This window comes from Rana temporaria, chromosome 8, assembly GCF_905171775.1.
Source record: "Rana temporaria chromosome 8, aRanTem1.1, whole genome shotgun sequence".
In the NCBI taxonomy this organism is placed as follows: Eukaryota; Metazoa; Chordata; class Amphibia; order Anura; family Ranidae; genus Rana; species Rana temporaria.
In genome coordinates, this window is record NC_053496.1 from 72,085,115 (window position 1) to 72,108,921 (window position 23,807).

The window sequence follows — 23,807 nt, forward strand, 5'->3', positions numbered from 1 at the left end:
TGGGGTGGAGGAACTAGACTGACCTGCATTGAGTACTGACCTCAACCTGAAAAAAAACACCTTTGGGATGAATTAGAGTGGAGAATATGAGCCAGGCCTTCTCATCCATATCAGTGCCTTGACCTCACAAATGCGCTTCTGGAAGAATTTTCAAACATTCCTATAGACACGCCCCTAAACCTTGTGGACAGCTTTCCCAGAAGGGTTAAAGCTGTTATAGCGGTAAATGGTGGGCGAAGTTCATGTGCATGTAGAGGAAGGTGTCCCAATAATACTTTTGGTAATATAGTGTCGTTTTCAGTTAGTCTCCGGCAAATGCCCACAAATGTTGATTCTGCCAGTGTAGCCCACATAGAACAACTTCAATCACCTCAGGTATGATACTAATGAAATGCGCATCTGGAAGAATAGTCAAACATTCCCATAGACACACTCCTAAACCTTGTGGACAGCCTTCCCATAATAGTTGAAGCTGTTATAGCTGCATAGGGTGGACCAACTCAATATTGAACCCTACGGACTAAGACTGGGATGCCATTAAAGTTCATGTGTATGGAAATGTACAATGTATATGTAAAAGCGCTGCGTAAATTGACAGTGCTATATAAGTACCTAAATAATAATAATAATGGAAAGACAGGTGTCCCAATACTTTTGGTAATATAGTATAAGTGCAGATACACTTTGTCCTTATGGACATCAGAATATTAAAATATGCCCAATCCATAGAGGTGCCAAATGTGGCACCGGAGGGGGGGGGAGAGACAAATGAGCGTAAGTTCCACTTGTGGGTTGAACTTCGCTTTAACTTCATTAATAATGTAATTATTTTACATCCCTCTGGTCTGTGGTCTAAAATTACCCAATGTAATATTTAGTTTCATACAACATCCCTTTGGTAAGTGGTGCCTGGGCGAGGTCTATGTGTATATAGAGCTACTGATTGGATACTGGGCTAGATAAAGTCCAAATGGCAAAATATTAAATATTTTCATCATGTAAAACCCTTTTTGTATTCCCACAGGTTTTCACCTCCTATATTCTGTTATTTGGTAAGCATTGTGCCATCTCTGTGGCTTCTTGAAATAAACCATGATCATCAGGTAAGTTTTATGGCCAGAAATAATATGTTATATTGTATATTTGCTAAAGTATTGTTTGTCTAGCTGCATTAAAGCCATTGGCCTGCAAGCAGTACTGGTCATGCTATTGGAAAATGAAAGGTGTCTTCTGTACTGTAGGTCTATGCCTATGGGCAGGGTCGATCCTAGGGTCACAGACGCCTGAGTGCGGAAATATTTCTGGCGCCCCCCACATGGTCAGAGACTGCAGACATAGTACAAGAGATGGTCAGAGACTGCAGATATAGTACAGGAGATGGTCAGAGACTGCAGACATACTACAGGAGATGGTTTAGAGAATGCAGATATAATACAGGAGATGGTCAGAGACTGCCGCTATGGTCTCCTGCTGCTTCGCTCTCCTCCTCTGACAGGAGGAGGGAGAGAGGGAAGATGGACCTGGGCAGGAAACACAGCAACGGCACAGTCTCTCCTCCTCTGATCCACTCCTGTCAGTTTCCGGCGGAGAGAGCTTCCTCTGGACACAGACAAGAAGAAAAGGAGGAGGAGGCGGAAGAGGAGCACTCTGGCACTTCAGCGCCCCCACCTCTGTGGCGCCTGGGTGCGCTGCACCCTGTGCACCTGCCCAGGATCGGCCCTGCCTATGGGCAGAAAAGACTCAGTAGCAGCTTTTACTTGTGTTCCAACACATTGTATCAGCAGAAATTAAGTTATCTCTGAGGAGATGTTCCTTCACTTACTTTATGGGCGCCAAGTCAAAAAAAAAAAGTGTTCTCTTTCATGAGGACACATGAGGCAATAAAACCTTTTCTGTTTAGCTTGGAGACAGGTTTGAATCTCTTCTGGGTCTCTATTGTTGTGTGTGTCCCTGTTAGTGAATTCCTTGTTTCTGCCTGTGTAAACATCAGTACAGAAAACAAGAAAAATCACACCAGCAAGGCCACAGACAGCAGTAAAAATTTGACAGGGCTTCTAATCCTTTCCTATTTAAAACATAAAGCGGAATTAAAGTGTTTGGTTTCATTAGTGATTGGCTTTTGCCATAATGTGCAGTTTGACACACTTACCAATTAAAGCATCCCTCTTCAGTGCAACCTCCCTCTACAGGTCTTCTTTGGCACAGTTTACAGTAATTTACAGCAGCAAGCCTTGACTTTTTGAGTTTAGGTACATTTAGGCATTTCTCTTGTCTATGTTGATGGTTCATCTCCATGGGCGGTTAGAATGACTTACTGAGGCACTCAAAAACACATACTGAATGACTGGGGAAAAAATTCTTTCATCACTTTACAAGCCAGCATAGGAACAGTAAACTCAGTTTGAACATGAGGAGGAAACAGGGCCTGATTATGAATCGTAAAGTGATGTCACTGTGCTCCAGACACAGCATTCCATATATCCCATTTAGGAAAGGACATACTGACGTATATTCACTGCTACATTGCATTTAGCTGTCTGCTTCTCTCTTTAATACATATACTATAGGAAACACTGTAGTAAATAGTAGTACATAGTAAGGTTTTTGTGGAAAGCTCAGAGGAAGGCAAAGACATGTAACATCAACAAATAATGACAGAATTGTTTTCTCATTGAAAGCTGTATTTATTCATTCCAAAATGACTTCTGAAAAATGAAATGTGTATTTATTCTTCAATTCCAGATCCTGAAAGAACCCTATGCAACTTTCTTTCATAATGATAGCTGTAAATTAATTTTGCCTAAAAAAAAAATGATTTGGCACAATCATATCAGTTTATCATTTGATAACAAATCCTGTAAATTACAATAAACAATACTATAGTTCTCTACACTCAGAACAAATCAGCTCTTATGTACTGAATTATTCATTTACAAATTCACACAAGGCAGAAATATTCTAGAAAGCCCAATGTGAGAGAAAAGCAGTACTAGAGAGTCAGAAGAAGGATACTTAAAATGTATTTCTATTTCCACTTTTGCACCCAAAATGAGATAACACGTTTCATTTGTTGCAGCATCATTTTTTTTTAAATTGCTAATTACCATTTTAGGTGCTCTTTTTTCTGACAACGTCAGCACTGAAAAATCCTACTTAGTTCTCTAATCTTTGCTCTTACTATCTTTGCTGTGCTGACAGTTGTAGACTCAGTTTTAACACTGTCTGTCTTAACAAAGGCAAATTAGCTGAATATGGTCGGGTTGGCAAGAACTGGCTATTTTCCGGCCTGTGTGTACAGCTCCCTGTCCAACAGAAGTAGGTCTCATGTCCAACGAACATGCTGGGAAACCAACATCCAATTAGCATTGGTAGGAAATGGCTGCTAGCACTGATCAATATGTTCTTTTTTTACCTTCAGCCCCCTGGGTTGAAGGAAATAAAACTCATAGTATGTTCCTAGCTAAAGGGTTAAATGTTTAGAAGCAAGCCCTCTGTATTGTATCTAAATGAGGGGACATTCGGTGTATCCTTGGCCTTTCTATTAGAACAGGCATAGCCTAAACTTTTTCAGAAATGCATGCAGTTTGCCATGTCTTCTAAGAAACATAAAAAGGTATGGGATATTTGAAAAATAATATTTTTTTTAGGTATACTGGGCCAGATTCACAAAAGAGATACGACGGCGTATCTCCTGATACGCCGTCGTATCTCTGAGATACGATTGTCGTATCTATGCGCCTGATTCATAGAATCAGGTTACGCATAGATAGCCCTAAGATCCGACAGGTGTAACTGTGTTACACCGTCGGATCTTAGGCTGCAATTCTAGGCCGGCCCGCTAGGTGGCGATTCCATTGCGGTCGGCGTAGAATATGCAAATGACTAGTTACGCCGATTCACGAACGTCCGCTTTGCTCGTCGATCTTAATTTACGTTGTTGTACGTAGAGATGCGTCGCGTAAAACTAAGCATGCCCTCTAGGTGGTGTAACCAATGTTAAGTATGGTCGTCGTTCCCGCGTCTAAATTTTAAATTTCACGTTGTTTGCGTAACTCGTCCGTGAATGGCGCTGGATGCCATTTACGTTAATGTCGAAACCAATGACGTCCTTGCGACGTCATTTAGCGCAATGCACGTCGGGTAATTTTACAGACGGAGCATGCGCAGTACATTCGGCGCAGGAATGCGCCTAATTTAAATGGTGCACACCCCATTTGAATTAGGCGGGCTTGCGCCGAGCGGATTTACGCTACGCCGCCGCAAGTTTACAGGTAAGTGCTTTGTGGATCAGGCACTTACGCTGTAAACTTGCGGCGGTGTAACGTAAATGGGATACGTTACGCCGCCGCAGCGTAACAGATTTCTACGTGAATCTGCCCCACTGTGTAAATTGGAACATTTTTCTCAAATGTTATTGCAAAAATTAAAATACACTTTAAGATCAAGCTTTGGGTCAAATTAGCCAGGGGTCAGTACCAAAAGGCAATTTATGAAAAATGGAGCCCTGAGAAAAAAAAGGGAGGTAATTTATGTTAAAATATTGCACAGGGTGTTTCTTAAAAGAATGAGGAACCTAAGGTGAATATAAAAAAAATTGGTATTTTGTGGGTGAAGCAAAACATAAATGTGTTTTAAAGGGCAAAATGCAGGTAGAGACTTACTCCACCAACAAGTTCCATTCACCAAAATCCTCTACAAATCAGTTTTGTCTATGCATTTATGTCTTTCACAAGGTGCAATGAATCAGAGCAGAGGAGCTTGGAGGAGTGTCACATTTTCCTTTAATTAGTAAAGTTTGTTGAAGCCTGCCATAGTGGAATGTAGTTTTTTTTTTTTAGTTTTTTAAATCAGATCCTTTTTTTACTTTTATATGGAAACAACATTAAGACAATACAGACAAATTATACAAACAAAATCACATTAAACAAAATTCAGCCCAAATGCAGCTTTACTTGCATCATGTCCTGACTCCATCTATCATCCGTGGCTGGAGTGTTTAGCCTGGCTTTGAGTGGTACAATTTAGTGGCATATGTGTTGTAAAGGGGTATGATTTTTAAATACTGTATATACTCAAGTATAAGCCGAGTTTTTCAGCACATTTTTTGTTCTGAAATTGCCCTCCTCGGCTTATATTCGAGTCACCTTTTTGCACCTGATCTCCCGGACTTTGGGGACCTGCTACTGGGCTTGGCACACATATAGCCCCACTCTTCCTCTACAGGTGTGCAAAGTTTGTTGTCCGGGGGATCTACGGCCGGGGAGCTCCAATTTTTCAAAGTCGGGCACCCCTTCCATAGACTCCCATGTTAGACGTAAGTCTAGTCATGGACACAGTGAGGCATGGACACAGTGAGGCATGGCACAGTGAGGCATGGGCACAGTGAGGCATGGGCACAGTGAGGCATTGACACAGAGAGGCATGCACATGGACACAGTGAGGCAAAGTGAGGCACAATGAGGCATGCAGAGGGACACCCTAGGCTTATACTCGAGTCAATACGTTTCCCATTGTTTTGTGGTAAAATTAGGTGCCTTGGCTTATATTCGGGTCGGCTTATACTCGAGTATATACGGTAGTTATCAAGTCATCAGCTTCCATGTGCTAGCAGCATAGTGTATCCACTATCAGATTAGCAGTTTACCACTTCTTGTAATGAGCAGTACAACACAAAGTGGCTAAATAAGCATCAGCAACCACCAGCATATATCCCCACAGTGGTGTAACTGCATCTGCCCATGTCCTACCACACGTTTTTACCCATGTGCTTAGTGGTTGCTCCCCCCTCCCCACACACTCCCCCCTACTACCACCCCCCCCCCACCCCCACACACACACACACACACATTGCCTCCCATATCAGAGCTTACTTCTGTAAAGGATATCAAGCAAAAAGCAAAGAGATGTTGGTCAGTCCCATCCTACAGCTACAGAGCAGAGTTGCTCATGGAAGCTGCTTTGGGCTGATGTGCATTTAAACTCCCCCACAAATCCCCTGTACTCTGTCATGTGATCTATGCTTCCATGGTTTTAAATCACCAAGCACAGGGGTTGCATGGGTGAGTATCACTGCATTCTGCATGGAACAATTACAGCTCTACAACAAGTAAAAGTCAGAGCTGTTGTGAGTTTGTCTATGGTTCCATAGTCAGAAAGCTATGACAGCACTGGTTTTATGAAATGATCTAGTAAGAAAGCGGTAGAACTTTTACTTTTATGGGACTTCTATCTCTTGCAAGACTGCAACATTCTAAGCTATAACAAACTTGTATTGCTATCTGGAAGTCTGTCAGCATGATTTTAGGCACGTTATTAAATTCTGAACTCCAGGAAGACTGCTTAATACAATGTTGATGTACTGTATGTATTGTATGTATTGTATTCCCAAATGGTACCACTGTGATAAAAAGGCATAATACAATGCAATCTCTTTAAGGGAATAATGATCCCACATTTGTTCTCACATGGCAGATGAACAAAAAGGATGCTTTAGTATAAAACAAGACAAAGTCCAGCAGATGTATTCTAGTTCATGTGGTGGACCTTTGTACCCTAGACTTATCTCAGTCTGAACCCCCCAAGTGCTCGCACACATTCAGTCCAGCATCTATACATTTTTTTGTTCCAAACTTCCATAGCACAGCCCCCTTCCTTTTTAGTTTCCCAGTCCTTTTTAATGAGCAAGGTATCCTGGCAGGTGGATTCATGGACAGAGGTAGCCAGGATGCACACCTACCCAATCTTTTCTGAAGCCCAAACCCCAGGCCCAACAGAAGAATTTTACAATCAGTCTCTTAATAGAAACGTGACCTAGTTTCCTCATTAATTCTTCCTGGAGCCCATGACCGATTCAATCTGCAACAAATATATTTATCCATATGTTAAATCAGTTGTGTGATCCAGACAACCCTGTATAGCCAGATTGGTGACCTCACTTCTCCACACTGCAGTTAAGCAATACAGCTTAGTTACGAATTTACCCCTACCCGTGACTGGACAATGAAAATGAGGCACCAGAATGATGAGGCCAGTCCTCCCTTGTGAGTCTAAGGAAATATAGGGGACTGATTCCAGGTATTTATGCTAGTCCTATAATAAAACTACGTTTAGGTATGTATAAAAATACATATATTGCTGGATTAAATGGTATTTTATTATCTTACTGGAGCTTTATTGATAGTGACTTTTGAAAATGTTTTATCTAAAAAAAGACAGGCAGTTTCTCAACCAAACACTAAAATGTTGTATTTGATTGAAAACAAATTAATCTTTTGCATTTGCTTTTAAGGAATGTGTTAACAGTAACAAATCGCTGGACATTAATGGAACAGCAAGCGGTGACATATTAAGCCAGGTAGGCCTATTTTCTTTTCTATGACTTACAGATCGGAAAGTGACCCTTACTATTCCCTATGCTATTACTGCTAGCAGTGCCTGTGAAGAAAGGATGTTGTAAGCTATTTATTACTCCCTCACTCCTCTCATACCTCTCTAGCAGTCCCCAGATAGCAGTTGTGAAAACCCTGTGTCGCAGTATATATATATATATATATATATATATATATATATATATATTATATTATATTATATTATATAAGGTTAGCCTTAATACAGTGTCATCATTCCTCCTTTCTCAAATGTCTTTTTTTTTCTATTGGCTAATAGTTTGTATGTCAGCACTGAGAGGTTCCAGGAAGACAAGATGTTGGTTGGCCAGTCCTACAATAGGTCAGGCAGCTTGGAGTGATTAAACATATGTCATATATGGCTATATAATATGAGCAGAATCAGTAGGGAAAAGTAGCATTTAAACACAGCACTAAAAATAATAAGACCATAAAAACAGCTGTACCTACATATGAAAATGTGTGTTGCATTTAGTCGCACACAAAAGGACACAGCTGCAGGTTTTAAGCATGTATCTGCAGATTTTACATGCATATGCTCAAAATTGTGAGTACTTTATTATACATGGAAATGTGTTACTGGGAGTCTTTAGCATGATGTGTAGGTGGCTTAAATTAAAGGCAGAAGCTTTTTTATCTTGATGAATTCTATGCATTAAGATAAAAAAAAACTTATGTGTGCAGCAGCCCCCCTCTGCCCCCTTAATACTCACCTGATCCCATCTCGATCCAGCGATGTTGCATGAGAGACTCGGCTGTCCAGGTCTTTCCTTTCTCATTGGCTGAGACACACAGCGGGCGCCATTGGCTTCCATTGCTGTCAATCAAAGTCAGTGAGCCAAAAAGGAGATAGAGGGGGTGGGGCCAAACCACAGCTCTGTGTCTGAATGGGCGCACGGAGCTGCAGCTTGGCTGCTACCAATGCAAGCTATTTGCTGTGGGGGCAATCAGCAGGAGGGAGGGGCCAAGAACGCCAAAGAGGGACCCAAGAAGAGGAGGATCCAGGCTGCCCTGTGGAAGTCCACTACACAGAGCAGGTAAGTATAACATGTTTGTTATTTTAATACAATTTTTTTTTTACTTTAATATCACTTTCTATATGTAAACCCTTACCTTGTAAAACAACCCATTCAGTTAAGAATAGAAATGAAAGGCATATACTGTATAGAGTACTGTGCAAAAAGACCAAACAAAGTTCCAAACATCTTGGAGAACTAACCACAGATCTTCTGTGGATGTAGGCTGTCTCAGATCCTTCTGTCTCTTCATGTAACGATCCCAGACAGACTCGATGATTTTAAAATAAGGGCACTGTGGAGGCCAAACCATTACTTCCATGACTCTTTGTTCTTCTTTACACTGAAGATAGTTCTTAATGACATTGGCTGCATGTTTGGAGCAGAATACATTTTTGGGCCACTTACATGCCTCCCTGATGGTATGGCATGTTAACTATATATATATATATATATATATATATATATATATATATATATATATATATATATATATATATATATATAGTACAACAATCTTCCCAGTCAAAGCTTGTTGAGGGGAGCGTGTCAGCACAAGCCTAATCATTGGAGGACAGGCAGGCTGTTCTCCCAGCACAGCCAGAAAATTTACTACGCTGGTGAGGGAGTGAGTGAATAACTTGTATAGCACTGCAAATGCAAACTAAATCGCCTCAAGGCGCTTATTTCCATCCAGTGTCGTCCTGATACTTCAGAAGAGATGAGTCTTATGTTTTTTCCTATGGATAAAATGTGCTATGGATGTGCTTCTATGCCTAGTGTGGTCAGTTTGAAACAGAGGAGCAGGTAACTGGCAGGATCACCAGGTACTTCACACAAAGGAAGAAGTACAAAGAGAACTAGATACTTTTTAACACAAGTACATAGTACAACCGTCACAAACCATGAATATGAAATGTTGGGGTAACACATTCTTTAAAGCCCTTTGTCAGCCTTTCTGGACATAATAAAAACACAGAAGATACTGCAATAATACAAGTGCTGTTCACTACCAATAACTGCAGCTGTATGTGTTTATGTGCCTGTTACTAACATTCTCATCTCTGAAATGTATTTCCTCATTCTGGGGTTAAATTATAAATGGTAGTGGCAGAACCTTCTACTTTGTAGAAGCCAGACAAACAGTAAGTCTGCCCGTTTACTAAAGATGATTCCCAGCTTTTGGTAAAGTTTAAATAGTTAAGTGGACTGAACTGATCCAAACAAACTATTTCAATTTCACTAAATGCTGCAGATCAGCATTAAAGATGATGTTTCTCCTAATATATACCCTAATCGGTGCTGAAACAACAAACAGTGTTTTCTTTTTAAACACAGGCCAATAAATTAATTTCATCAATCTGTCAATCAGCCTGGACGCTAGGATTACATCAGACGTTTCTTTTGCTTTTGATTATTGGAAGATGGTTCTTGCCAATCGGAGCAGGAATAACCCGCGATCAGCTGTCTCAACTTCTCCTAATGTTTGTGGGCACGGCTGCAGATATTTTGGAATTCACTAGCGAGACAATGGAAGTAGTTGTCGTAAGGTACATTGTATGGTATTTTTTTTATTGTGCAGAATGAAATACAAATGTGATTTACAACCTTATGCCGCGTACACACGATCGGAATTTCCGATGAAAAAAGTCTGATGGACTTTTTTCATCGGAAATTTCGATCGTTTGTGGGCCTCATCGGACATTTTTCCGTCGGTGTTTAGAAATAGAACATGTTTTATTTTTCCCAAAATTATGAAAAATGATATTCACTTTTTCAAGGGAAGCTGCACTTTGCAGGGGAATTAGGGCATTTTCCCAGAACTGAATGAGTTGAAGCTCTGCTGACTTCTCAACCGATCATGTGCAAGCAAACATTTTTTTTCTTATACGTGGTTGGGTATTCTTTGCAAAGTGAAATGTCACCCTGTTTTCTAAGCTGTGGTAAACACCTCCATGCAAAGTGAGCAGCTTATTTGCCTTTAGCAAATCAATCCCAGTGCCTCTGTAAAGAAAATCCCTTGACCCCTATAAATGGAGATATATTTGTTGAGCGTTATGGAGGGCAGAATCGTAGGGAGGTAGCATAGACAGATGTTGTAACAATCAGTACATATTCATGTACAGTATCACAAAAGTAAAGAGTAAACCCCTGACATTTTTGTAAATATTTTAATATATATTTTCATGTGACAACACTGAAGAAATGACACTTTGCTACAATATAAAGTAGTGAGTGTACAGTTTGTATAACAGTGTACATTTTCTGTCCTCTGAAAATAACTCAACACAAAAGAGAGTACACTAAGTGAAAATGTCCAAAATGGGCCCAATTAGCCATTTTCCCTCCCCGGTGTCATGTGACTCCTTAGTGTTTCAAGGTCTCAGGTGTGAATGGGGAGCTGGTGGGTTACTCTCACTCTCTCATACTGGTAACTGGAAGATCAACATGGCAACTCATGGCAAAGAACTCTCTGGTGGCCAAGACCATACAGTGATTTAACAGGACATCTTTCACTCAGAACAGGCCTTGCCATGGTCGCCCAAAAAGAAGTTGAGTGCATGTGCTCAGAGTCATATCCAGAGGTTGTCTTTGGGAAATAGACGTATGAGTGCTGCCAGCGTGTGGCGGCAACCAGGTGATGAGCACAAAGACAGGTGTGTTTTGCCTACAGTCAAGCATGGTGGTGGGAGTGTCATGGTCTGGTGGCTGCATGAGTACTGCCAGCATTGGTGAGCTACAGTTCATTGAGGGAACAATGAATGCCAACATGTACTGTGACGTATTGAAGCAAAGCATGATCCCCTCCCTTCGGAGACTGGGCAGTATACCAACATAATAACTCCAAGATGACCACTGCCTTGCTAAAGAAACTGAGGGTAAAGGCGATCGACTGGCCAAGCATGTCTCCGGACCTAAAACCTATTGAGCATCTGTAGGGCATCCTCAAATGGAAGGTGGAGGAGCAGAAGACCTCTAACATCCACCATCTCTGTGATGTCATCATGGAGGAGTGGAAGAAAGAAGACTGTGATGGAGGGGCAGCCAGCTGTCAGAGTAAGGCCCTGTACACACGGTCGGTTTGGTCCGATGAGAATGAACCGAAGTTAATTTTCATCGGACCAAACCGACCGTGTGTATAGGCTATCGGTCTGGTTTCCTTTGGTTCAAAATTTCTAAACATGCTTCAAAACCGAACCGATGGACCACTGCCCCATCGGACCAAACCGATGGTTAGTACAGAAAAACATCGGTTCAAAACCTGCGCATGCTCAGAATCAAGTCGACGCATGCTTGGAAGCATTGAACTTCGTTTTATTCAGCACGTCGTGTGTTTGACATCACCGCGTTCTGACCCGATCGGATTTTGGACTGATGGTGTGTGCACATATCAGGCCGTACGGCCACTTCAGAGGTGAACCGATGAAAACGGCCCGACGGGCCAGTCTCATCGTTTTGGTCCGACCGTGTGTACGGGGCATAAGAAGCAGCTCTGTAGATAGAAAGAGATAAGAACAAGTGGCGCTACTCTAAGTGCATTATTAGGTAGAAAAGTACATGTTTAATAGTTGTACACTCACATGGTAGTGGAGAATAAAGGCATGTAGATAAAAAATCCCGTAGTCTGTGTGGAGGGCTGTGGTCTGTGGCATCTCACATTGCCAACCTGGCAGACTATGTTTTTTTTATCTAAATGCCTTTATTCTCCACTACCATGTGAGTGTACCCCTATTAAACGTGTACTTTTCTACCTAATGCTGCACTGAGTGGCACCGCTTGTTCTTATCTCTCCCCTGACCCCCATATACTCACCCCACCTTCCCAATCTCACATCCTCTTTCTCCATCGCAGTCAAAGCTGAAATGAGCAACGTCAGCAACAAAGGGGAGAAACTATGTCCCTTTCTTTGCCTTTTGACAGTGTTTGGTCCTACTAATGGGTAGCTAGGCTCCTTCTCTGTCACAGTGAAGCAGATCACTATCCCCCCCCTCACCTGGGAACTCTGGATAGTGTAGCCATCTGTGACAGAAGAAGAAGCAGCAAATTAACATAGGTGCATATATGGGGGTTGGGGAACCCTCTGCAGAAACACTGTCACTTTGTCCTGCATGGGTTTTAATTTGATTTCAGTAGGGTTAAACCCAGAGCAGTACAGCTCATAATTTGTAATTACGGTACGTATCAAAGCCAGAACAAACACTGTAGTAATTTAGTAAACAGGTGAACAAACTGTCAGTGACTACCTACTTGTGCTTAGGACCACTTTTCTTATGGGGAATATTGCATCAACCTATATTCATATAGTATATTCAATGAGGACAATTAGGCTGCGTACACACGGTCGATCCAAACCGATGAGAACGGTCCGACGGACCGTTTTCATCGGTTCACCACTGAAGTGGCCTGATGTGCGTACACACCATCAGTTCAAAAACCGACCGGGTCAGAACGCGGTGACGTAAAAAACACACAACGTGCTGAGAAAAACGAAGTTCAATGCTTCAAAGCATGCGTCGACTTGATTCTGAGCATGCGCGGGTTTTGAACCAATGCTTTTGTGTACTAACCATCGGTTTGGACCTATCGGGCAGCGGTCTATCGGTTCGATTTTAAAGCAAGTTCTAAAATTTTTGACCGAAGGACAACGGACCGATGGGCCATACACACGGTCGGTTTGGACCGATGAAACTGGACTTCAGGCCGTTTTCATCGGTTTGGACCGACCATGTGTACGCGGCCTCAAATGTTAATTTTTATTTAAAAATGATTATTTTGCAACCAACCAGTATTTTTCAGACATCATGGAGCAAGTCTTTAGGTATTCAGAGAGGGGAACTTTTTTAAGCAAACAATGTTTAGATTCTAATTATGTTTCTATCACAGAATTAACAATGGCAAATGTTGCAGAAACAGGAAAAAATTATCTTCACATAATATACTGTATGCCATTAAAATATGCAGTTTTAAAAGATTGCCATCCCTACAAAAAGTCAGTAATAACTTTCAAATACTTACAATAATCCACAATATTTCTTTGTCCAGACTTACACTGGATTTCACAAGATTAAATTGTTTACCTATTTCTTGCTGTGGAAAAAGTCCATTTAATAATAAAATGACTATTCTGTTCTTACTGTTTGTCTTCATCTTTCGCTCCGATCTTTGAAGTTAAAAATATAAGGATGATAGCTTGGGAGAAGTCAAATACATTAAATTCACAAAGACGAAGGCGCTGCTACTGTGTATATTTCATAACAACAATACTACTCCAGACAATAAAGAATGTAATCCAAATGCAGACTTTATATTCCAAATGCAGTCTACCAGTAAGTCATCGATATTACAGTTGATTAAATTAAACTAAAATGGGGAGATTAGAGACATCCTATTTATTTTACTAAATATAACGATAAATGTTAGGGGAAAAATGACTTTTACATTTTAGGTTTAATAGCATCTGTTCTTTGGTGTTAGGTAAACAGGTTGTTTTTCATTATCCGCTTACAGGGTTTATGTGCAAAGAGTGTTATGTTCTTGAGACAGAATCAATACAAAAGCCAGAAGACTGAGATAACGTGATCAGTTTGGAATTTGGCAAAGCACTCAAACAGCATTACTTAAATAAAACTCTTAAACCAGTTATCATTGGATTATTTCTTAATTATTATTTCCAGTAAAAAAAAAATATTTGTAATAAAAATTAAATAAACGTTGATATTGAAGTAGGGATGTGCACAAATGCCACCTTAAAGACCAATAATAAAGACAAGAACGTATACAGTATATCATAGGTAATAATATGCTGATTTACTAAAAGAGTAGAGAATCTTCACACAATAATTTGTGTTGATATTCACATCAATTATCCAATTATGTGGACAAAAAAAAACATTTCACTTTGAATAACCAAGCATATGCAAATGAAAAGGGTAAACAACATATTTTGAAATAATTGAAGTGAATATTCACACAATTTATTATTATTATAATTATTGAAGTGTTGTGTATTCGTTGAACCATTTTAACCACCTGACTTCTGGAAGGTTTCACCCCCTTCATGACCAGGCCATTTTTTGCTATTCAGCACAACACTACTTTAACTGGCAATTGCTTGGTCATGCAACACTTTACCCAAATTCAATTTATAATATTTATATTATATTTCCCATAATTAGAGCTTTCTTTGGTGGTATTTAATCACCACTGTTTTTTTTACTTTCTCTACTATATAAATGAAAAAAATACCAAAAATTATGAATAAAAGACACATTTTTCTTAGTTTCAGTTTTTTCCCCCCAAAGAATAGAATTTTCTGAATTTTGCAAACAAATAATTTTTCTTCATAGATTTAGGCCAAAATGTAGTCTGCTACATTTCTTTGGTACAAATTACCCAAATCAGTGTAAATGACTTAGTCTTTGTGAAATTTATAGAGCCTACAAACTATGGTATATACAGTATAGTATATTTGAAGATTAATCAGTTCTGATTTACTGACTGACTATCTTATTTCCTGAGGCCCTAACATGCCAGGATAGTACAAATCTCCCCCATGACCCCTTTTTGGAAAGTAGACAGTCCAAGGTATTTGGTAAGAGGCACAGTGAGTTCTTTGAAGTTGTAATCTGTTGTCCCAATTTTTGGGGATATTTTTTTTACATACTGTCAATAGAGCAATACAGCGTCATCATATGACTGATGTGATTAGAGATATTGACTTTTGACAGTATGTAAGAAAGAAAAAAATAAAATTTAAATAATATGATATTCACTTTTTTTTACCATAGTGACACTGTAGGGGTGACATGGGATATTATTTTTCATACACTATGATGATCACTGTAACAACAATCATTTGAAATGTCATGAATGGCTTTCATTCATAACTCTTTGTTTACTATTGGGATGCTGCGATAAACCCACAGCTATAACATGGTACTGGGTGCTGTGATTGGCCCAGGTACCATGTGATCACTGGTGAACAATCACAGACCACACACAATAGTAAACAACAATGTCATGAATGGATCCTATTCAATTATTTACTAGGTGTCATGTCTTCACAAGCTATCACATGGTATCCGGACCGTTCACAGCTTTAATTCTACTTACTATCATCTGGCCTGTATCGGGCCTCACCTGAGAGACAGAGGGCCTTGCTGCTTAAGGCTTCTTGCATACTGAAGGAACAGTTTTAGGCATACAGGTGTTTTTTTTACTGATATAAATGCAGCCCATTGTTTTTCATGTGCCTATACATAAAAACACATAAACATGTTCAGAATTTAGATCAGTAAAGAAAATACAAACATCTGCATTGCTGGACAGTGTTTTACATGTGTATGCACAAATACATGTATAGGTGTGTACAACACATCCCAACAAAAGCTAGAATAATTTTTCACATATATGTGCAAAAACACGCATTTACTCCTATACTGCCTATCCTCCAGTTTTATGCAGGAATTGTCTGCCAGGAATATGATGTTGATAAGTATTAATTCCAGAACACTACAACTCCTGGAACAGTATTTTAAACAAGCCAAAATGCCTTAATGCTAGAATTTTTGGCTCAGAATTTGGAATTTGAAACTAAGCATTTAGAATTCAGAACTCATAGAAACATTGAAGAGTGATGGCAGAAAAAAGACCAAGTGTTATGCCCCATATTTTTTTATTTTTAAAACTTTTTTGTTTGAGTATGAATCTATGTTTGTCCCAAGCATGTTTGAATCCACTTACCGTTGACTGTCTCACCACCTCTGCTGGAAGTCTACTTCAAGCATCAACTACTTTCGGTAAAATACTTTTTAAGATTTATTTTGAACTTTCCACCTGGTAGTTCGAAATCATGCCTGTGCTCTTGATCTTGGCTTCATATTGAAAACATTGCCCTCCTGAACCGTATTCACACCCTTGATGTATTTATAGGTTAAACTCAGAACTTGGAATTCTGAACTTGGTATTTAGAACTTGGTATTTGGAACTCAGATTTTGGAGTTAGGAACTCAGAATTTGGAATTTCAAGCTCAGAATCTGGAATTTGGAACTCAGAATATGGAACTCAAAACTTGGAATAAAGAATTTGAAAATTTGAAAATTGAAGCTTGACATTTGGAACTCAGGATTTGGAATTCAGGTCTAAAAATTTCGAAATTTCGAACTTAGAATTTGGATTAAAAAACTCAGAGTTTAGTATTCAGAACTCAGAATAAAAAACTCGGATTTCAGTATTCAGAACTTGGAATTTAGAACTCAGAATTTTGGAATACGCAAAAAAGAATTTAGAATTCACAACTCAGAATTTGAAATTTGGCTCAGAATGTGGATTATGGAACTCGCAGTTTAGTATCCGGAACTCGGAATTTAACATTCAGAACTGGGAGTTCAGTAATTAGAACTTGGAATTTGGAACTCAGAACTTGGAATTTAATTTCAATAGTTTTTTATTATTTTATAAGATTGAACAAACATGGAAAACATGTCATATGCATTTCTACATTAATGCAGGTGGATGTCAAAAGAACAGCAAAAGTAGACATCCTCATTTCAAGGTAATAAGACAATTGTACAGTACAGGAAATGCAATACTACATACCTATAGGTGAATAACATATCATTGAGGTCCAACTTTTCCATAGGTCACCCCTTTGGGTACACGCTGCAACCCATGGAAACAGACCAATGTCATCCCTGCTGCACATGTTCTAGCATCAATTGTGAAGATTATGTAATATTAAATTCCCTGCATATGTGTATTCCATACCAGGGAGGATTTAAGCATTACTATTGAGCGTGTAACCACATGCTCTATATTGTTTAATTACACCATTAAACGGAAAAAGTGAAAATAACAAAAAAGAGAGCAAAAGAAAAAGAAAATGAAAAAGAAGGAACCAGCACCTCTCCGTTGAACAAGGGTTTATAGTAAAATTGTGTCCAGATTAGGGTTTTTCCTTTTCCTCCAGGCCGCCTAGTGTGTGAAAATTCACTGCTCTAAGTAAAAGGTTTTGTTATTGTCATACCAATCTATCCACGTCTGCCAGTGAGTGATAAATGTGGCGTGTCTACTTTCTGAGTAAGCCAACATTCGTTCATATGTAAAGTGTAAAGAGATGGTTCTAACCACATCTCCTACCTTGGGACTCACACTGGATCTCCAAAGTCTTAGTACTACCAATTTGGCTGCTAAAAGAAGTTGGATGATAAATTTCCTAAAAGGGGGAGGGAGCTCCTCTATGCCCAGGTGTAATATAGCTAGGGAAGGCGATAGGGGCACCGAGATTCCCGTAACTTGGCGTATAATGGTAAAAATGCTACTCCAAAATCTAGCCAACTTCCCACATTCCCACATAATATGAAACAGTGAGCCCACTTGTGAACATTGTCTCCAGCAGAGCGGGGACACTCCGTGACCGAACTTTGCAAGTCTAGATGGAGTTAGATACCACCTCTGAGATACCTTGTGGTAAAGCTCCCAGAGGTTGGCACTTTTTGTGGCTGAGTGAGTGCAATGTAATGCTTTGATCCACTGTACATCCGTATAAGAGACATCTAAATCCCTTTCCCAGGCCAGTAAAGCATTACTTTTTTCAAAAATAGATTTATTATTGAGTAGGTGATAAATTAGCGTTATTCCTTTCTCCTTGCTGCTCTGAGATGTGAAGAAAATGTTTGCTTTCCAAAAGATTTTGTAGGGTCTATAATGTTTGCTCTTGAGGAGTGACTGCACTCTAAGGAAGCTGAATTGTTCTGAACTTGGTAGCTCAAATGTAGTTTGTAATTGCTGAAAAGATTTCAAATTACCACTCTCTTGAATGTCAGAGACCCAATTCACGCCTCCCGATGTCCATTTCTGCAGGTTTAGATTAGGTGTTATTAAAGCTAAGGAGGAGATAGGAATTTCTAAGTCAACAACCGGAGTTGAAAGCAACTCAGCTGAAGTAAAATGTTTCCACGCCTTAACAGTGGCCACTATAGGTAATGCACAATCCATGTGTGTGTCTTTAAGGAACGGACTTGCCAGCAAAAGTGCTCCCAAGTCCCTGCCAGGCACTTGATTTTGCTCAAGGGCCCCCCATATCGGGGTAGGCTGGTTTGGGAACCAGCCTTTAGCCTGTGTCAAAATTGCCGCTATATGGTAATCCGCGAATGAGGGAACTCCCATGCCTCCCACCATCTTAGTTTTGCGAATCTTATGGAAAGCGCTACGTGCTCTCTTGCCCACCCAAATAAATCTCGATAAGATGCTCTGTAATTCTCCAAAAAGTTTCTTGGGCACTGGTATGGGAACCGTTCTAAACACGTATAATACTTGCGGCAGTATCTGCATTTTGAAGGCGGCTAATCTGCCCGACCATGACACGATATGTTTACTCAGTGCTTTTGTTCCTTCTTTGACCTTATCTATTAATGGCAAATAGTTGGCATGGAATAGCTGTTCCGGGAAAGCAGTAAGATGGATCCCCAAGTAGTCAATTGCGTGGTCATTCCACACATAAGGGTAAGTGCCTTGCATATGAAGTTTATCCTCTCTTTGTACTCCCAGGTCCAAAATAAAGGATTTGGCATCATTCACTTTATAGTATGAGATTTTACCATATTCCCGTAGCAAGCAGGAGACCCTCCCCAGGGAAGTGACCGGATCAGTGAGCATTAGAATAACATCGTCTGTGAACAGACTAATGACATGTTTTTTCCCCGCTATTGTGAAACCGTGTATATCTGACGACTGTCTAATGGAGACCGCAAGCGGCTCCATTAGCAGGTTAAAAATGAGGGGGGATAGTGGGCACCCCTGCCTTGTGCCATTCGTAATTTTAAAAGGTTTAGATAGCATTCCCGACGTGTAAACCTTAGCCGACGGGACCGTGTACAAGGCCAAAATTGCTGACAGTACGTGCTTTTCGAAGCCGTATTTTTCCAGAGCGCACTTCAGGAATGTCCAGTGCACCCTGTCGAACGCCTTCTCTGCATCCAAGGCTAGGAGCAGAGAAGGCGTTCGGGTCGACCGTGCTATGTGGGTAATATTGAGTAAGCGCCTAGTTGCATCCGACGCCTGCCTACCTTTCGTAAAACCAGATTGGTCAGGGTCTATTAATGTGGGCAAGATATCCACTAGTCGCAGGGCAATCATTTTGGCGTAGATCTTAAGGTCATTGTTTAGTAATGAGATAGGTCGGAAATTTTGGGGGGCATCCGGTGACTTCCCAGGTTTGGGCAGCGTTACAATCAAGGCTTCAAGCATTTCAGGTGGGAAAGATGCCGACGCAGCGGCCGATTCAAACACTTTTAGTAAATGTGGGCCTAAAGTCATTTGAAAGGTCTTGTAATAGTCTCCTATTAGTCCATCCGGGCCCAGGGATTTATTAGAAGGGAGAGATTTGATAGCATGTAGTAGTTCGCTTAGTGTAAAGGGAGAGTTCAAGTCACCCAGCTGCTCCGGGGATAGACAGGGCAGTCGAATCTTAGAAAGAAAACCTGTTATGTCGTTCAGGGACGGTTGGGAGGTCGAGGGATCTTGATCCAAATTGTATAGGGAGCTATAATAGTCGCTGAACGCGTCCGCAATGCTTTGAGGGTCATACACTGGTTTCTTACTTATAGGGTGTGTCAATTTGGCAATCTTGGTCTTAAAACGCTGGCCTCGTATGTAACGGGCCAGTGCCTTGCCTGCTTTGTTGTTCGTCGAGTAAAAGGACATCTTTGCCCATCTATCTTTGTTTTCAAATTTACGGAGGAGAAGGATTCTGAGGTCGTGTCTTAAGGCTGATATTTTGGTGCTAGTGGATGCTATGGGATTCGTTTTGTTCAATGTTTCCAGGGAGTCTATTTCTTTGAGAAGGTTGGACAGTTTAAGTTGTCTCAGCTTCTTGGCCCTAGAACCCAGCTGGATAAACACGCCTCTGATGAAGGCCTTATGGGCGTTCCAGAGTGTGAATGGGTTATCCGTGGACTGGGTGTTGATCTGGAAATATTCTGTCAGTCGTTCTCTAATCGTTTCTTTGGTGGTCACGTCTTGAATGATGGAAGAGCTGGCTCTCCATACGTATGCAGCTGTGTCAGGGTATTTGTCACCTAGGGTCAGGAGAATGGAGGCGTGATCTGACCACGTGATCGTTCTAATCTTGGAGTGCGTTACTCTCGTAAGCAACCTTTTGTCCAATAGAAACAGATCGATCCTTGAATAAGAACAGTGCCTATGCGAGAAAAAGGAATAATCCCTTTCGGTAGCATGTGTACAGCGCCAAGCATCGTACAGGTCATAGGACCTAAAAAAGTTCGCCAGGGTAGGGGCTTTCCCAGGGGATTTTGTGGTGGAGTCTAGCAGGGGGTCAGGTACTATATTGAGGTCACCACACAAGATAAGGGATCCCTGGAGGAGCTTCCCTACCTTGCGCATGAGTCTGTTCAAAAAATAAATCTGTCTCTTGTTCGGGACATATACATTAACCAGAGTATATCTAACCCCATTAATATCACATACCAATATTATATAGCGACCAGAGGGGTCAGAATGTTCCTCTATTAGAGAGAAAGAGACAGTATCTCTGACAGCAATCATTACACCTCTTTTTTTAGCTTCCATATTGGAGAAGAAGTAGTGCTGAAAAGATCTATACGTGCATTTGGGGGGAGCCCCACTATGAAAGTGGGTCTCCTGTACACAGAGAACATCGCACCGCACGGAATCAGCTTCCCGCCAGAGCGATGCCCTCTTCACAGGATGGTTTAAACCGTTTGCATTAATTGACAATATTTTAACCGGCATCCCAAACAAAGTAACAGAATTTTATTGTCAGGGGCTTTGTGTACTCACGGCCCCTCCTCCTCGAGGCAATTTCAAAAAGGCAAAATGTCCATCGTGTGATGTTGATCCGGATCGGATGGGTATAGCATAAGTCTTTTGTGGATAGATGTTCGAGTGAGATGCTGTTCGCAGAGTCTGAGAGGTGCGGTTCCTGTAAACAAGAGTGGTTAAGAAAGAAGTACAAACATAAAATAAACCAAAAAAAATAAAGTTCGGACTGTAAAAGGAGGGTCAAAACGACCTGGGTGCAGAAAATACTGCTCATATGCAGGGGAGCTTAAACGTGGAGAAGCTCCAAAGGCGGGGTCCAAACAGGACCTAGAAATCAAATGCACAAGGCAAAGATGAGACAGAAAGTTCAGTCAGATCAGCGGTTCTTAGTGACTTGTTTCCAATCAGGGGACACCCTGCTGGGTGTGTCAAAGCTCGTGGATGGGGAGTTGTCCTCAGGGAGAATGTTCCACTTCTGGAGTAGCTTGAAGCCCTTGGAGGGGGAAGTGATCACGTGTGAAACGCCATCTTTGGTCACCATAAGCTTCGTTGGAAACCCCCATTTATATATGATGTTATGGTTTCTTAAGGCCTTGGTCACCGTGTTCAGGTTCTTCCTAAGTTGCAGGGTATACTGCGATAGATCGGCATAAAACTGTAAATGCACAAACTCAGTGCCGCCATGTTCCCCCTTGCGAGTTATAGACATCAATTTTCTTTAGACTGGTAAAAATGCATTCTAAAGAGGACATCCCTGGGACCATTCTCAGGTATGAAGGAGGGTTTGGGCAAGCGATGGATTCTATCAATGGACAGTTCTATGGCGGGGATGTCAGGCATGAGGGAGGTCAGCATAGTCATGGCGTACGAACGCAGATTAGAGGGGGCCACATTTTCTGGTTTCTACGTGACCTGTCCTCTAAATCTGCTAATTTGGCTTTTATCCACAGTTGTTCTTCCTCAACCGTGTCATGCGCATCCACTAGATCATTGATGGTAGTTGCGTATTCCCCCATTTTGGTTTCAATGTGGTTCACTCTCTCACCCACCACTGATAATTCAGTGCTAAATTTCCTCATGCAGGACATCATGTCCCCATGAATAGTGCTCCTTAAGGAGATGAGCATGTCCTTGAGTGTTGTGTCCAGGACTGGCTGATGTTGTGTAGGGAAAGATATGATGGAGTCAGGAAGCTCCCTCGTGTCTTCTTGTGAGTCAGCGTTAGACCTTACCTCACATTGCTGGGCATCAGAGTCGTCCGCTCTGAAACGGGACTTTGCAGGGCTTCTGCTGGGCGGTGAGGGTGCTTGTGATGTCTCTCCAGCCTCTGGGGAGTCTCGATGGTCTGGCAGAGCGATGGCCTGGAAGCGTCCGTTGCGAGATCCAGACAGGGAGGAAGCGCCGGCGCCATCTTGCCCACGAGGCAGCGGCGATGAGAAGAAAAAGTCTGTAAGCTTTTTCGGCCGGTGCTCGGCCTGCCGCTTCCTCGTCATTCCGCCGAGCTGTCGCAGCAGTGAGGGTGTCCTTGGGGCTGCAATAGAAGCCTCTGTGCGCTGTGAGCCGCTCTGTTAGTCCGCCGTTAGCCGGAGCTCAGGAGTCACACCGCCATCTCGGTGGAGTCCAAGCCACGCCCCTAGAACTTGGAATTTAATCATTTGGAACTTGAAATGTAATCATTCGGATCTTGGAATTTGAAACTCAGAATTTAGGAATGAGGAACTCAGAATTTAAAAATCAGGACTTTAGTATTTCGAACTTGGATTTTGGAATTCAGAACTTGGAACTCGGAATTCGGAACTCAAAATTTGGAATTAGGAACTTAAAATTGGAAATTTGGAACTAGAAATTTAGATTATGGACCTCAGAGTTTAGAATTCTAAACTCAGAATTTGGAATTCAAAATTCAGAACTCCCAAACATGTCCCAAAACATGTTTGAATCTACTTACTGTTGACTGTCTCGTTACCTCTGCTGGAAGTCTATTCCAAGAATCAACTACTTTTTCCTCCTGCTAGTTTAAAAGCATGCCTCTTGTGTTCTTTGTCTTGGCTTCATATTGACAATATTGCCCCCCTGAACCATATTCATGCCCTTAATGTATTTAAAGGTTAATCTCAGAATTTGGAATTCTGAATTTGGGATTTGAAACACAGATTTTGTAGTTAGGAACTCAGAATTTGGAATTCCAAGCTCAGAATTTTAAGGTTCGGAACACTAAATTTGGGATTTGAAATTCAGAACTTGAAATTTGGAACTTGTAACTTGGAATTTGAAATTCAGAACTTGGAGTTTGGAACTCAGAATTTGGAAATCAGAGCTTGGAATTTGGAATTCAGAACTCGGCTTCAGCTTCCAGGTTTATTTGTCGACGCCTATCTCGACGGAAACAACGTAAATTTAGATCGACGGGCATCGCGGACGTTCGTGAATCGCCGTAACTAGTAATTTGCATATTCTACGCCGACCACAATGGCCTCGCCACCTAGCGGCCGGCCTAGAATTGCATCCTAAGATCCGACGGATCTTAGGGCTATCTATGCGTAACTGATTCTATGAATCAGTCGCATAGTTAGGACGGGCGGA

At 41.1% G+C, this 23,807-nt stretch overlaps 1 protein-coding gene across 1 annotated transcript in view; it reads left to right on the plus strand.

The window, feature by feature from the left end:
• TMEM26 (transmembrane protein 26) overlaps window positions 1-23,807 on the plus strand; it is an 81,583-nt gene that overhangs the window by 52,772 nt on the left and 5,004 nt on the right. Inside the window, exons 2-4 of the mRNA XM_040362000.1 lie at window positions 1,025-1,103; window positions 7,289-7,354; window positions 9,761-9,972. Coding sequence (XP_040217934.1) covers window positions 1,025-1,103; window positions 7,289-7,354; window positions 9,761-9,972 — 357 coding nt within the window. The remainder of the gene's footprint in view (window positions 1-1,024; window positions 1,104-7,288; window positions 7,355-9,760; window positions 9,973-23,807) is intronic.